The 14,444-nt window shown below is 45.4% G+C and overlaps 1 protein-coding gene across 1 annotated transcript in view; it reads left to right on the top strand.

The window, feature by feature from the left end:
* The window catches only part of SLIT1 (slit guidance ligand 1), a 292,661-nt gene that overhangs the window by 248,954 nt on the left and 29,263 nt on the right, over positions 1-14,444 (top strand). The window contains exons 26-27 of the mRNA XM_040437323.1: positions 6,654-6,817; positions 10,435-10,559. Coding sequence (XP_040293257.1) covers positions 6,654-6,817; positions 10,435-10,559 — 289 coding nt within the window. The remainder of the gene's footprint in view (positions 1-6,653; positions 6,818-10,434; positions 10,560-14,444) is intronic.

Here is a 14,444-nt window from a genome sequence, read left to right as displayed (position 1 = left end):
TCATGTGCCAGTAATAACAGCCCCCATCATGTGCCAGTAATGACAGCCCTCCCCCCTTGTGCCAGTAATGACAGCCCCCATTATGTACCAGTAATGACAGCCCCCCATTATGTGCCAGTAATGACAGCCCCCCATTATGTGCCAGTAATGACAGCCCCCCATTATGTGCCAGTAATGACAGCCCCCCATTATGTGCCAGTAATGACAGCCCCCCATTATGTGCCAGTAATGACAGCCCCCCATTATGTGCCAGTAATGACAGCCGCCCATTATGTGCCAGTAATGACAGCCCCCCATTATGTGCCAGTAATGACAGCCCCCCATTATGTGCCAGTAATGACAGCCCCCCATTATGTGCCAGTAATGACAGCCCCCCATTATGTGCCAGTAATGACAGCCCCCCATTATGTGCCAGTAATGACAGCCCCCCATTATGTGCCAGTAATGACAGCCCCCATTATGTGCCAGTAATGACAGCCCCCCATTATGTGCCAGTAATGACACCCCCCCATTATGTGCCAGTAATGACACCCCCCCATTATGTGCCAGTAATGACAGCCCCCCATTATGTGCCAGTAATGACAGCCCCCCATTATGTGCCAGTAATGACAGCCCCCCATTATGTGCCAGTAATGACAGCCCCCCATTATGTGCCAGTAATGACAGCCCCCCCATTATGTGCCAGTAATGACAGCCCCCCCATTATGTGCCAGTACTGACAGCCCCCCCATTATGTGCCAGTAATGACAGCCCCCCCCATTATGTGCCAGTAATCACAGCCCCCCATTATGTGCCAGTAATGACAGCCCCCCCCCCATTATGTGTCAGTAGCCAGAGACCCCCATTATGTGCCAGTAGCCAGAGACCCCCATTATGTGCCAGTAGCCACCAGTATTGTACAAAAAAATAAAATAAACACTTATACTTACCTCCTTGGCAGCGATGCGATGCAGGCCTCTTCCGGCCTGTGTCATCGCGCCGGCCTCTGATAGGCTGCCGGCCTAGTGCCTGCAGCCTATCAGAGGAAGGGAAAGGGACACGCCTCTCCCTCCCCTGCCTCAGCACAGTCATCTGTATCGCTGTCCTGAGGACGGCGATACAGATGACTATGGAGATGAACACTTCCACAATGGAAGCGTTCATCTCCCTTTGCCCCGCCGCCCCCCCCACTTCTGAGCAGTTCCTCTCCCAGGTGCTCCCCCAGGCCTCTTGAGCAGTGGTTGGAGGGGTACAACCATTCTTCCCCTTGGGGCGCACCCTGGGCTCTTGGGATGTTCCTGCCTGGTGATGGCTAGGGTGCACCTTGATGTTAGGGGGATAAATAGCAGAGTGCGAGGCAGGCATAGGGCCAGTGATGATGGAGTCAATGACCAGGCCCTTTTTTAACATAGTAACATAGTATATAAGGCTGAAAAAAGTCATCTGTCCATCCAGTTCGGCCTGTTATCCTGCAAGTTGATCCAGAGGAAGGCAAAAAACCCTGTGAGGTAGAAGCCAATTTTCCTCACTTTGGAGTCGGGAAGGAATTTTTTCCCCTAATCAGGCATCGGAATAACTCCCAGGAACAACGACCCCTTTCTAGTAGCTATAGCCTGTAATATTATTACACTCCAGAAATACGTCCAGGCCCCTCTTGAATTCCTTTATTGTACTCACCATCACCACCTCCTCAGGCAGAGAGTTCCATAGTCTCACTGCTCTTACCGTAAAGAATCCTTTTCTATGTTTGTGTACAAACCTTCTTTCCTCCAGACGCAGAGGATGTCCCCTCGTCACAGTCACAGTCCTGGGGATAAATAGATGATGGGAGAGATCTCTGTACTGCCCCCTGATATATTTATACATAGTAATTACATCTCCCCTCAGTCGTCTTTTTTTCTAAAGTGAATAACCCTAATTTTGATAATCTTTCAGGATACCGTAGTTGCCCCATTACAGTTATTACTTTAGTTGCCCTCCTCTGGACCCTCTCCAGCTCTGCTATGTCTGCCTTGTTCACAGGAGCCCAGAACTGTACACAGTCCTCCATGTGTGGTCTGACTAGTGATTTGTAAAGTGGTGGGACTATGTTCTCATCACCGATATCTATGCCCCTTTTGATGCAACCCATTATCTTATTAGCCTTGGCAGCAGCTGCCTGACACTGGTTTCTACAGCTTAGTTTGTTGTTCACCAAAATTCCTAGGTCCTTTTCCATGTCAGTGTTAGGCCTCCTGCACACGACCGTTGTGTGCACCCGTGGCCGTTGTGCCGTTTTCCGTTTTTTTTTCACGGACCCATTGACTTTCAATGGGTCCGTGGAAAAAACGAAAAATGCACTGTTTTGCAGCCGCATCCGAGATCCGTGTTTCCTGGCCGTGAAAAAAATATGACCTGTCCTATTTTTTTCACGGCCAACGGTTCACGGACCCATTCAAGTCAATGGGTCCGTGAAAGAACACGGATGCACACAAGATTGGCATCCGTGTCCGTGATCCGTGGCCGTAGGTTACTTTTTATACAGACGGATCCGAAGATCCGTCTGCATAAAAGCTTTTTCATAGCTGAGTTTTCACTTCGTGAAAACTCAGAACCGACAGTATATTCTAACACAGAGGCGTCCCCATGGTGATGGGGACGCTTCTAGTTAGAATACACTACAAACTGTGTACAAGACTGCCCCCTGCTGCCTGGCAGCACCCGATCTCTTACAGGGGGCCGTGATCAGCACAATTAACCCCTTCAGGTGCGGCACCTGAAGGGGTTAATTGTACTATCATATCCCCCTGTAAGAGATCAGGGCTGCCAGGCAGCAGGGGGCAGACCCTCCCCCCCTCCCCAGTTTGAATATCATTGGTGGCCAGTGCGGCCCCCCCCCCCTCTATTGTAATAATAGGTTGGTGGCCAGTGCGGCCCCCCCCCCTCCCTCTATTGTAATTATTCGTTGGTGGCACAGTGTGCGCCCCCCCCTCTCTCCCTCTATTGTAATAATTCGTTGGTGGCACAGTGTGCGCCCCCCATCGGCCCCCCTCCCTCTATAGCATTAACAACATTGGTGGCCAGTGTGCGGCCTCCCATCTCCCCCCCCCCCCATCATTGGTGGCAGCAGAGTTCCGATCGGAGTTCCAGTTTAATCGCTGGGGCTCTGATCGGTAACCATGGCAACCAGGACGCTACTACAGTCCTGGTTGCCATGGTTACTTAGCAATAGTACAATAGTAGAAGATTCATACTTACCTGCTGGTGGCTGCTGCGATGTTCGTGTCCGGCCGGGAGCTCCACCTACTGGTAAGTGACAGGTCTGTGCGGCGCATTGCTAAATGAACTGTCACTTACCAGTAGGAGGAGCTCCCGGCCGGACACAGACATCGCAGCTCCCAGGTAAGTATGAATCTTTTACTATTGTACTATTGCTAGTAACCCGCTGCCACCAATGATCGGGGGGGGGGGTTAGATGGGAGGCCGCACACTGGCCACCAATGTTGTTAATGCTATAGAGGGAGGGGGGGCCGATGGGGGGTGCACACTGTGCCACCAACGATTTATTACAATAGAGGGAGGAAGGGGGGGGGGGCGCACACTGTGCCACCAACAAATTATTACAATAGAGGGAGGAAGGGGGGGGGGGGCCGCACTGGCCACCAATGATATTCAAACTGGGGAGGGGGGGGGGTCTGCCCCCTGCTGCCTGGCAGCCCTGATCTCTTACAGGGGGATATGATAGTACAATTAACCCCCTCAGGTGCGGCACCTGAGGGGTTAATTGTGCTGATCACGGCCCCCTGTAAGAGATCGGATGCTGCTAGGGGGCAGTCATGTACACAGTTTGTAGTATATTCTAACTAGAAGCGTCCCCATCACCATGGGAACGCCTCTGTGTTAGAATATACTGTCGGAAATGAGGTTTCACGATCTAACTCATATCCGACAGTATATTCTAACATAGAGGCGTTCCCATGGTGATGGGGACGCTTCAAGTTAAAATATACCATCGGATTGGAGAAAACTCCGATCCGATGGTATAAAAGGGACTCCAGACTTTACATTGAAAGTCAATAGGGACGGATCCGTTTGAAATGGCACCATATTGTGTCAACGTCAAACGGATCCGTCCCCATTGACTTGCATTGTAATTCAGGACGGATCCGTTTGGCTCCGCACGGCCAGGCGGACACCAAAACGACTTTTTTTTCATGTCCGTGGATCCTCCAAAAATCAAGCAAGACCCACGGACGAAAAAACGGTCACGGTTCACGGAAAAACGGCACCCGTTTTTGCGGACCGCAAAAAAATACGTTCGTGTGCAGGAGGCCTTACCCAGTGTTTTACCATTTAGTACAGGGATCAGCAACCTTCGGCACTCCAGGTGTTCAGAAACTACAACTCCCAGAATGCTCCAGTCACTTCCATGGGAGCTAGAAGAACAGTTCAGCATGTTTGCATGCTGGGAGTTGTAGTTTCACAACAGCTGGAGTGCCGAAGGTTGCTGATTCCTGATTTAGTATGTACGGGTGACTTGCATTATTCTTTCCCATGTGCATAACTTTACATGCAGTGTCATCTGCAGTGTCATTTGCAAAAATTATACCCCACTAGTGACAGTGACCCAATCTGAGTGTGTACCATTAATAACCACCCTCTGTTTTCTATCACTGAGCCAGTTACTTACCCACATACAGACATTTTCCACCAGTCCAAGCATTCTCAATTTATATACTAACCTTTTATGTGGTACAGTGTCAAATGCTTTGGAGAAGTCCAGATATACGACATCCATTGATTCGCCACGGTCAAGTCTAGAACTTACCTCCTCATAGAAACTGATTGAATTAGACCGATCCCTCATGAAGCCATGCTGATATGGCGTTATTTGCTTATTTTCCTTGAGGTATTCCAAGATAGCATCTCTTAGAAAACCTTCAAACTGTTTACACACGACAGATGTTAAACTTACCAGCTTATAGTTTCCGGGCTGTTTTTGAACCCTTTTTGAATATTGGCACCACATTTGCTATGCGCCAATCCTGTGGAACACTCCCTGTCAGTATAGAGTCCTATATCAGAAATAAGGGTCTGGCTATGACATTACCTAATTCTCTTAGGATAAGGGGGTGTATGCCATCTGGTCCTGGCGATTTGTTTATTTTAATCTTTTTAAGACGCCGCTGTATTTTTTCCTGGGTCAGACAGGGCACTTTTAATGGGGAATTTACTTTTACATTCTGCATTTCATCTGAGAGTTTATTTTCCTCAGTGAATACAGTGGGGAAAAAAATATTTAATAGCTTTTCTTTCTCCTCATTGCTATCTCTGTAAAGGGCCGACACCTTCAGATTTATACTTTTTACCATTTATATAATTGAAGAACATTTTAGGGTTAGTTTTACTCTCTTTGGCAATTAATCTCTTGGTCTCCAGTTTGGCTGCTTTTATTAGTTTTTTATTTGGTTATAATGTATAAAGTCTGACTTAAGTGATTAGAAGATGGGAGTTGTAGTAGAAATGTAGTAGGTACAGTTCTATTTCACAGTAAGCTTTTCCCAAAGGCTGCATATAGGCAGTAGCGATAGTGGTAGTAATCCTCCCCGAGTGTCTCTCTCTCTCAACACTTTGCAATCTTCCCAAATAACCACAGGTGTTCAATTCAGTTCTCATTAACACTTTCTGCAATTCCCAGTCTGCGGGGAGCAGAACTTCGAGAGAATGGCCATTCATACTCAAAGTGAGGTGGCAGCTGGAGGCAATTAACCCTTTCCACATGCAGTAAATTCTGTTGCCATAAACAAGTGTTTACCATACTGTCTGTCCAACACGGCCTTGAAAGTGGTTCTCAACCATCTATAAATCTCTGTTCTCGTTCACTCGGGGTAGTCTCTCAGTTCAATGGCTCCTCTGGCAGCTTTCAGTCTTAGGGATGAAGGTTCCCTCCTCAGCAAAGACTCCTAACCAGGTGGGTGTACCAGGCCTACACCCCGGCAACTGCACTAAAAATCTGCCAGTTAAAGAGGTTGTCTGCTTTTTTTATATTGATGACCTATCTTCAGGATAGGTCATCAATATCAGATCGGTGGGGAGGCCGACTCCCGGTACCCCCGCCAATCAGCTGTTTGAAGAGGAGGCAGCACTCGTATGACCACAGCCTTCTCTTCATTGTTTACATGCTCGCTGTCAACATTACAGCAGTGAGCAGGTATAATTACATGGCTACTTCCATTCAAGTGAATAAGAAGGAGCCATTCCACTGAAGTAAACTGAACGGCTTAGTTGTAATTACACTGCTTACTGCTAAGATTGCAAGGGCGAGTACATAAACAATGAAGAGAAGGCAGCACTCATATGAGCGCTGCCTCCTCTTCAAACAGCTGATCGGCGGGGGTGCCGGGAGTCGGCCCCCACCGATCTCATATATATAGATAAATTGTCCTGATGATAGGTCATTAATATAAAAAAGTGGACAACCCCTTTAACTATTTGTTGCCTACGCATCACCTTTTGAGATTTACAGTGCACAAGAAAAAAAAGTATCATTGAAGTAATTTGGCAATAAATCACTATTAACTCTTTAACAGTAAACCTCTGGGTCACTGCATGTGAACGAGGCCTAATGCTGTATGTTTCTACCACAGAGTCTCTTGAAGATTAATAACTTGTTTTGATTATTTATATTTTACTAGAGCGATTGGTGCTAACCCGCTGTATTGTGACTGTAACCTACGCTGGCTGTCGAGTTGGGTGAAGACTGGGTACAAGGAACCTGGCATTGCCCGCTGCACTGGACCACATGAAATGGATGGGAAACTTCTCCTCACCACACCAGCTAAAAAATTTGAATGCAATGGTAAGGAAATTCACATATGTCACAGTCCTCAGGGACTGTATATGAACCAAGTTTACTAGAAAGTTAGATCACATGCAGTGTTACAGTTACATTTTCTTTATATAATTATTATTTAGTTATTAATTTACATATTTATTTATTCATTTACCATATTTTTTGCTTTATAAGACTCACGTAGGTTTTAGAAGAAGAAAATCAGGAAAAAAATATAAATCTGACCCTCAATCTTCATCAGACCTCAGATCAGACCCTTAAATCGGACCTCAGATCAGACCCTTAAATCGGACCTCAGATCAGACCTGAGATCAGACCCCAAATCTTCATCAGACCTCAAATCAAACCCCCAATCTTCATCAGACCTCAGATCAGACCCCCAATCTTTATCAGACCTCAGATCAGACCCCAATCTTCATCAGACCTCAGATCAGACCCTTAAATCAGACCTCAGATCAGACCCCCAATCTTCATCAGACCTCAGATCAGACCCCCAATCTTCATCAGACCTGAGATCGAACCCCCAATCTTCATCAGACCTGAGAACAGACCCCCAATCTTCATCAGACCTGAGAACAGACCCCCAATCTTCATCAGACCTCAGATCAAACCCCCAGTCTTCATCAGACCTCAGATCAAACCCCCAATCTTCATCAGACCTCAGATCAAACCCCAGTCTTCATCAGACCTCAGATCAGACCCCCAATTTTCATCAGACCTCAGATCAGATCCTCAAATCAGACCTCATATCAGACCCCAAATCTTCATCAGACCTCAGATCAGACCCCTAATCTTCATCAGACCTCAGATCAGACCCCCAATCTTCATCAGACTTCAGATCAGACCCTCAAATCAGACCTCAGATCAGACCCCCAATCTTCATCAGACCTGAGATCGAACCCCCAATCTTCATCAGACCTGAGATCAGACCCCCAATCTTCATCAGACTTTAGATCAAACCCCCAATCTTCATCAGACTTTAGATCAAACCCCCAGTCTTCATCAGACTTTAGATCAAACCCCCAATCTTCATCAGACTTTAGATCAAACCCCCAGTCTTCATCAGACCTCCGATCAAACCCCCAATCTTCATCAGACCTCAGATCAAACCCCAGTCTTCATCAGACCTCAGATCAGATCCCCAAATCTTCATCAGACCTCAGATCAGACCCCAAATCTTCATCAAACCTCAGATCAGACCCCCAATTTTCATCAGACCTCAGATCAGACCCTCAAATCTTCATCAGACCTCAGATCTAACCCCAGTCTTCATCAGACCTCAGATTAGACCCCCAATATTCATCAGACCTCAGATCAGACCCCCAATTTTCATCAGACCTCAGATCAGACCCTCAAATCAGACCTCAGATCAAACCCCCAATCTTCATCAGACCTCAAATCAAACCCCCAATCTTCATCAGACCTCAGATCAAACCCCCAATCTTCATCAGGGCTCAAATCAAACCTCCAATCTTTATCAGACCTCAGATCAGAACCCCTTATCAGGCTTCAGATCAGACCAGAAATAGCTAAAAATGGTCTGCCCTCTAACGCTCTGGACGGCGCTGCCACTGTGCACATCCAGCCGCTCTTCCTGCAGGCACTACTCCTCGGTCTTCTCTGGGCTTGCTCCTCACTGTGACCTGACGTCGTTCAGCGTCAGGTTATAGTGCGTACATTACATCCTGATGCTGTGCGCAGTCAGGACTGTGCAGCACTCCGCCCGCAGAAGACCAGGGATCGGTGAGTACAGCCAGCTCTAGCAGCACATCACTCACTGCATCCCGTGCCTCCTCCATACTAGTGAGGTCTTGCATAATGGAATTGCTCACTAGTATTTGCTTTATAAGAAGTACTGCCATTTTCCCCCACTTTCTTTTGGGGGGGAATATGTTTTAAAAAGCAAAAAAAAAACATAATTTTATTTAATAAGATCTCTTCCTGCTACTGGCACTTTGATGCAGCCAGGCTGTTTAAGCCATTTCTGGGGCGGCATTCATTAACGTCCTTGCACATTGACCTTATTGTAAAGTGCATCAGAATTTGGTGCATCTAGTCTAAGAAGAATCCACCTCATATGGTGCGCCAAGCAGGAAGGGCTGGCCTAAAATACAAAATTTTGCTCCAAAATGGCATCATAGTTTTGACACAAAATTCAATCGCACAGTAAGCCACTATTACAGTATTTGACATTATTAGTTAGGGTTGTATTATTTAGGCACTATAATTTATAGGCAGTATTACTTAAAAGGGAAGCTGTCACCGGGATTTTGTGTATAGAGCTGAGGACATGGGTTGCTAGATGGCCGCTCACACATCTGCAATACCCAGTCCCCATAGCTCTGTGTGCTTTTATTGTGTAATTTTTTCTTTATACATATGCAAATTAACCTGAGATGAGTCAGGGACAGGACTCCTCTCCAGGTTTTTTTACACAATAAAAGCACACCTGTGCAATGCAGCGCAAGGCAAGAGGAGCATTGGAGCAAGGAAATGCTCCAAGGCTCCACCCGTACATGGTAGAGGCGTGAAGAGGAGCTTATATCCGGGTTCAGCCTTGAACCCGGACAACCCCTTTAAGCAGTATTGCTTAGGCAGTTTTATTTAGGCCCTAGTATTTAGGCACTAGCATATATATAAATATATAAGCAGTATAAATTAGGTAGTATTATATAGGCAATCTTATTTAGGCACTATTATTTGGATAGTCTTGTTAAGTCACAAAAATTTGGAGAAAAATTAGGAGCTTTGCTCAGGGACCTGTATAGCCTATTATCTGGCTTATCAGATCACATGCTGTATTGTTCTGAAATATATGCGTATGGCCATTTCTCCTCCGTAGTGACACACTATGAAGGCACATTTATGAGAATAGGGTCTATATATACACTGTCGCCCACATTTACTTCCCTGCAATGGCCACTATTGATTTAAAACAGGTAAAATAGCTGTAAATAACGCGGCCAAAATTAAACCGCTGGCCGACAATACATCACGCTCCACGGGAAGCAAGCACTCACAAATACCTTTTGTTTGCACCCAAAGGAAGCGTTAGATTTCAGGCCCTGATGTATTTTTGTAGCGTACAGTTGCCTTTATTCGCATCCCTCTCCCTACGAGCCGCACTTACTCGCTGGCTCCATCACAATGCGATATCCAGCGTGTTACCGTCACGTCCGTGCGCTCTCGCAGCTGCAGTGGTTTGCAGCTCTCCATTCCTCCTCTCTGCTGCTGATTAAAATGACCTTCGGCTCGGATATAATGTGGGTCTCTGACGGAAACCTCCTCCGTCTGTCCCTCAGAATCGCAGCACATTACTCTGGAAGTTAAATATCTCCAACCTCACTGAATTGTTTTAGGGTCGGGTTATTTATGTTCCTCCTGTGGGTTAAAGAAGCAGAAATCTGATTTACTGCCCCCTATTCCATCTAACGCTTCCCAATGGGCGACTATTCGTTTTGTCTGCAATGCATTATTGAAATTGGCTTTTCCGAGGACCTGGCCCAGTCATTAGCCCGAGGTTTATGGTCGTCACATGCCATATTGTGATTTAGAACAAAAATTTGATAATTTTTTTTTTTTTTTAATCTTACCCTTATTTATTCGGTTTTTTATTCCCTCAGGACCAGCAAGCTTAAGTATCCAGGCAAAGTGTGATCCATGTCTGTCCAGTCCTTGTCGTAACCAAGGCAGCTGCCAGAACGATGCGGTGGAGTATTATAAATGCGCCTGTCCACCTGGCTTCAAGGTACGAGTTATCAGCTCAGTAATAGGGTTGTCCAGAATGGCTGCCCTTGTCCAAAAAACAGTCCACACGTTGTGTCTGGTTATGCAGCTCAGCCCTACTGAAGTAAATGGAGCTGAGCTGCACTACCACATGCAGCCTGTGGACATGTGTGGTGCTGTTTTTGGATGAAAGCAGCCATGTTTTTCTAATCCTGAGGTTGATTCTACACTTTCTTTTTCTCTTTTTCCACCAAATATCACTTGGCACTTCATAAGCTGTGGATGGGAGAACTGGGGCGGATCTAGCTAGCTCTATGTGCACACAATTTTTGGGTGGAATGAGATGATTTTTTGGCAGTATTCCTCTGTCACAGTGGTTGGTATCTGGGTTGCATACAGTTCTCAAACGCTGAGGGGGAGACTTACTAATCAAATATGCACCAAAAAATGGTGCAGATGTTTTGCACCATGATTATTAAAGGGGTTCTCCAGACTTTAGTAAAAAAAAATCTTCCTGTGTCCTGAGCTGTGGAGGGAAAATAGTTTGCTCAATATTTATCCCTCCATGGTGTGTCTTCGCTGCACACATGTCCGCTGAGACTGGATGCAGGATCTTCTGCTCAGGTCCTGACCAGATGTGTTCCTGAGTCTTCATGTTCAGCTGCGTATACGGAGGACACAGGAACACATCTGGTCAGGACCTGAGCAGAAGAGCCCGCAGATGGTTTGAGCATAGCCAAGATGGTGGCACGGGGGTCGCAATGGAAGGGTAAACACTGACCAGACTTTCTTCCCTCCACAGCACACAGAAGGTTTCACTATATCCTGAAGAACCCCTTGTTAGACACTTTTTTTTGCTTGTCAGACAGAGGGCGCTGCTGAGCTGGAAAGGGGGCTTGGTTTGTCAGAAAGAGAACGTGACTTCACGTGACCGTATGTATTTTGTGGTCCGCAAAACGTGGATCAGCAAAAAATATGGATGACGTCCGTGTGACATCCATGTTGCATTGTTTTTTTTGCAGATCCATTGTAACAATGAAAATGGACAAAAATAGGACTTGTTCTATCTTTTTTTGCGGGGCTACAGAACGGGCATACGGTTGCGGACAGCACGGTTTGTTGTCAGCATTTTTGGCAGATAGGATGCGTACCAAAAATACGGGTGTGTGAATGCACCCTTAATATGTGATAACGTGGACTAAATTGTAATGCAAAACTCTGATGCACCAGATGTATCATCATCCGGCATCAGTCACCGTGATAAACCTGGCGAATCTTTAGACTGTCTAAGGCTATTTTCACACCAGCGTTTCTGCTGGATCCCTCATGGATCAGCAAAAACCTTCCGTCATGATAATACAACAGTCTGCATCCGTTATGAACAGATCCGCTTGTATTATCTTTAACATAGCCAAGACAGATCATTCATGAACTCCAATGAAAGTCAATGGGGGACGGATCCGTTTTCTATTGTGTCTGGAAAAAGGGATCTGTCCCCTTTGACTTACATTGTGTGTCATGACGGATCCGTCTTGCTCCGCACCACATTATGGACAGAAAAGCGCTCCTTGCAGCGTTATTCTGTCGCGATGGGGACCCGACCGAACGGAACGCATTCTGTTTTGTTCAGTTCAGTTTTGTCCCCATTGACAATGAATGGGGACAAAACTGGAGCGTTTGAGATTCTATGACTGATCTCAATACCGGAAATGGAAAGCACAGATGTGAAAGTAGTCTAAGTTACAGTATTTGTAAATCTGCCCCTGTATGGCTTTTCTCTGCCATCCTTGAATACAGACCAAATCTGTGCTATCTTTGCACTGCGCATGCGCTGGGGTCATTCAGTGACATGCATTTTGCAAACAAGGTGGCACCAAGTGAGAGACGGCTTCAAAAGGAAAAGCCTTCCGTGGGGCAGATTTATTTATGCTGTCTCATATTTAGGCAGTGTAAACCTAAACCAGACATTGGCGGATGCTGGATGATAAATCTACCGCACTGTCTAGTCTAAAGTTATACCATCTATTGGCTTGCAGAATTTTGGATTGAGTGCAATCCCTTCCGGTAACCTTCCGAAATGTTTTTCTTTTTAATATTCAGCTGCAAATTGCACCCGAAATATGGCACAGTGTATAGTGACTCAGCTTTTTTTGGGAGTGAGGCATAATCATAAAGGAAGAAAGAAAATTTGGGGCTGTTTTCTGTGACTCCCACATAGATGAATGGAGAGACATTCATGGCCACCTCTCTATTCATCTTCTGCCTCACCAGTCAGGGTGGGGGTCAGGGAGATAGGTGTGGGTCCTAAAGGTGGGACCTTTACCTAGTAAACGTTTCTGACATATATCATATGACTATTTTATAAATGTCTACGATGGCAAAATTCCCTTCATCCATGTTCACGTGGAAGAATCACAAAAATTATTGGAAATAACCTAAACCCTCTCACTATATATATATATACACACCATTCCATATGTACATACACTAGGAGATGAAAATTATCTGCTTCACAAAAGGTACTGATTGCGCACGGATTTAAAAGATGCACAATTAAAAGACGCAGATATTTTCCATATTCTGAATCTATTAGTAGACTGTCCCCCCTCCTGTCTTGTGGCAGGTGCTATGGATTTTTTTTTTACAATTATTGTAAAGAAAAAGCAAAAAAAAAAAAGCAAAAATCCCTCCTTCTGTATCTCCGGATGTCACGGAGCACATGAAATAAAGCTGGAATTCTCCATTATCTGATGGCGGAGGAGCTGAGTGGTGCTTCTGGAGGCAGCTTTCAGTGATATGATCTGGTATGAAGCACCACTGCGTGCAGTATTTCTACCTTATTTTTTACCAGGCTTAATGGTTTTTTTGCGCGCAGCTGCGACTCATAAGAGATCTGGATGGATACGGGTTTTTTACGAGTTGGTCTCTGCAGAAAGATACAATTTGTAACATCCTTTGCAACAAAAGGCTTGAAAGGCAGCTCATGTGACATGCCGTGATACAAGTTAACAAATTCGGTAGATGCTGCAACATTACCAGGGTCATCAGTTTCTATAGCTCTCGTTCACACCAGTCTGGATTGAGTCGAGGGTGGAAGGGGTGTCGAGGCGTGGGGTGAAGGGGTGGGGTTTTTGGCTTCTTTTTGGAGTTTTGCTGTTTTTGGTGTGTTTTTTTTTTTATACAACGTTTTTTAGTTCAAAACATACCAACTCTTCGTGTTTCATGGAAGTCTAGGAAAATTATTAAATGCAGGCATTTTTGTTGCAGTTGTCTTTTTGAGGTCTGACACGTTTTCCTCTATTTCCCATAGATATCCATAGATTTTTTTATTGATTTTTAAATTTTTATTTTTGCTGTGCTTGAAAAATAGCCAATATCAGTGTGTGTGCAGTTTTTTTTATGGCGTTTTTCCTATACTCTCTAAGAGGAAGTGACCTCAGAGGGAAGCACGTGTTTTTTTTTTACATAAAACACAAGGCATGCAAAAAAGCTATTTAAAATCGCTGGCTGCTCAAACAAACAATTTGGCTACAGACGCCTCCAAAAATTATGATTACTTACCGGTAATTTGATTTTCTTGAGCCCATGACAGCACCACGAGAGAGAGAATCTGCCCCCACAGACAGGAAACCTGCAGAATAAAAGGGCGGACACTCTCCTCCCAATTCAGTGTGATATCCAAGCATCGGAGGAAGTCCGCCAACATAACGTTAGATAATCCATAATAATTTTCGTTTAACACGTTTTTTTTTTGTTTTTTTTTGCTACACCCGGGTGAATATAAGAGAACCATCAAAAACCCAGCAGGGAGGGAATATAAGGGTGCTGTCATAGGCTCTGGAAAATTAAATTACTGGTAAGTAATCGTCATTTTTCATTTCACCCATGACAGCACCACAAGAGATTT

Source organism: Bufo bufo, chromosome 6 (assembly GCF_905171765.1).
Source record: "Bufo bufo chromosome 6, aBufBuf1.1, whole genome shotgun sequence".
Taxonomy (NCBI): Eukaryota; Metazoa; Chordata; class Amphibia; order Anura; family Bufonidae; genus Bufo; species Bufo bufo.
This window is presented reverse-complemented; position numbering and strand designations above follow the sequence as displayed.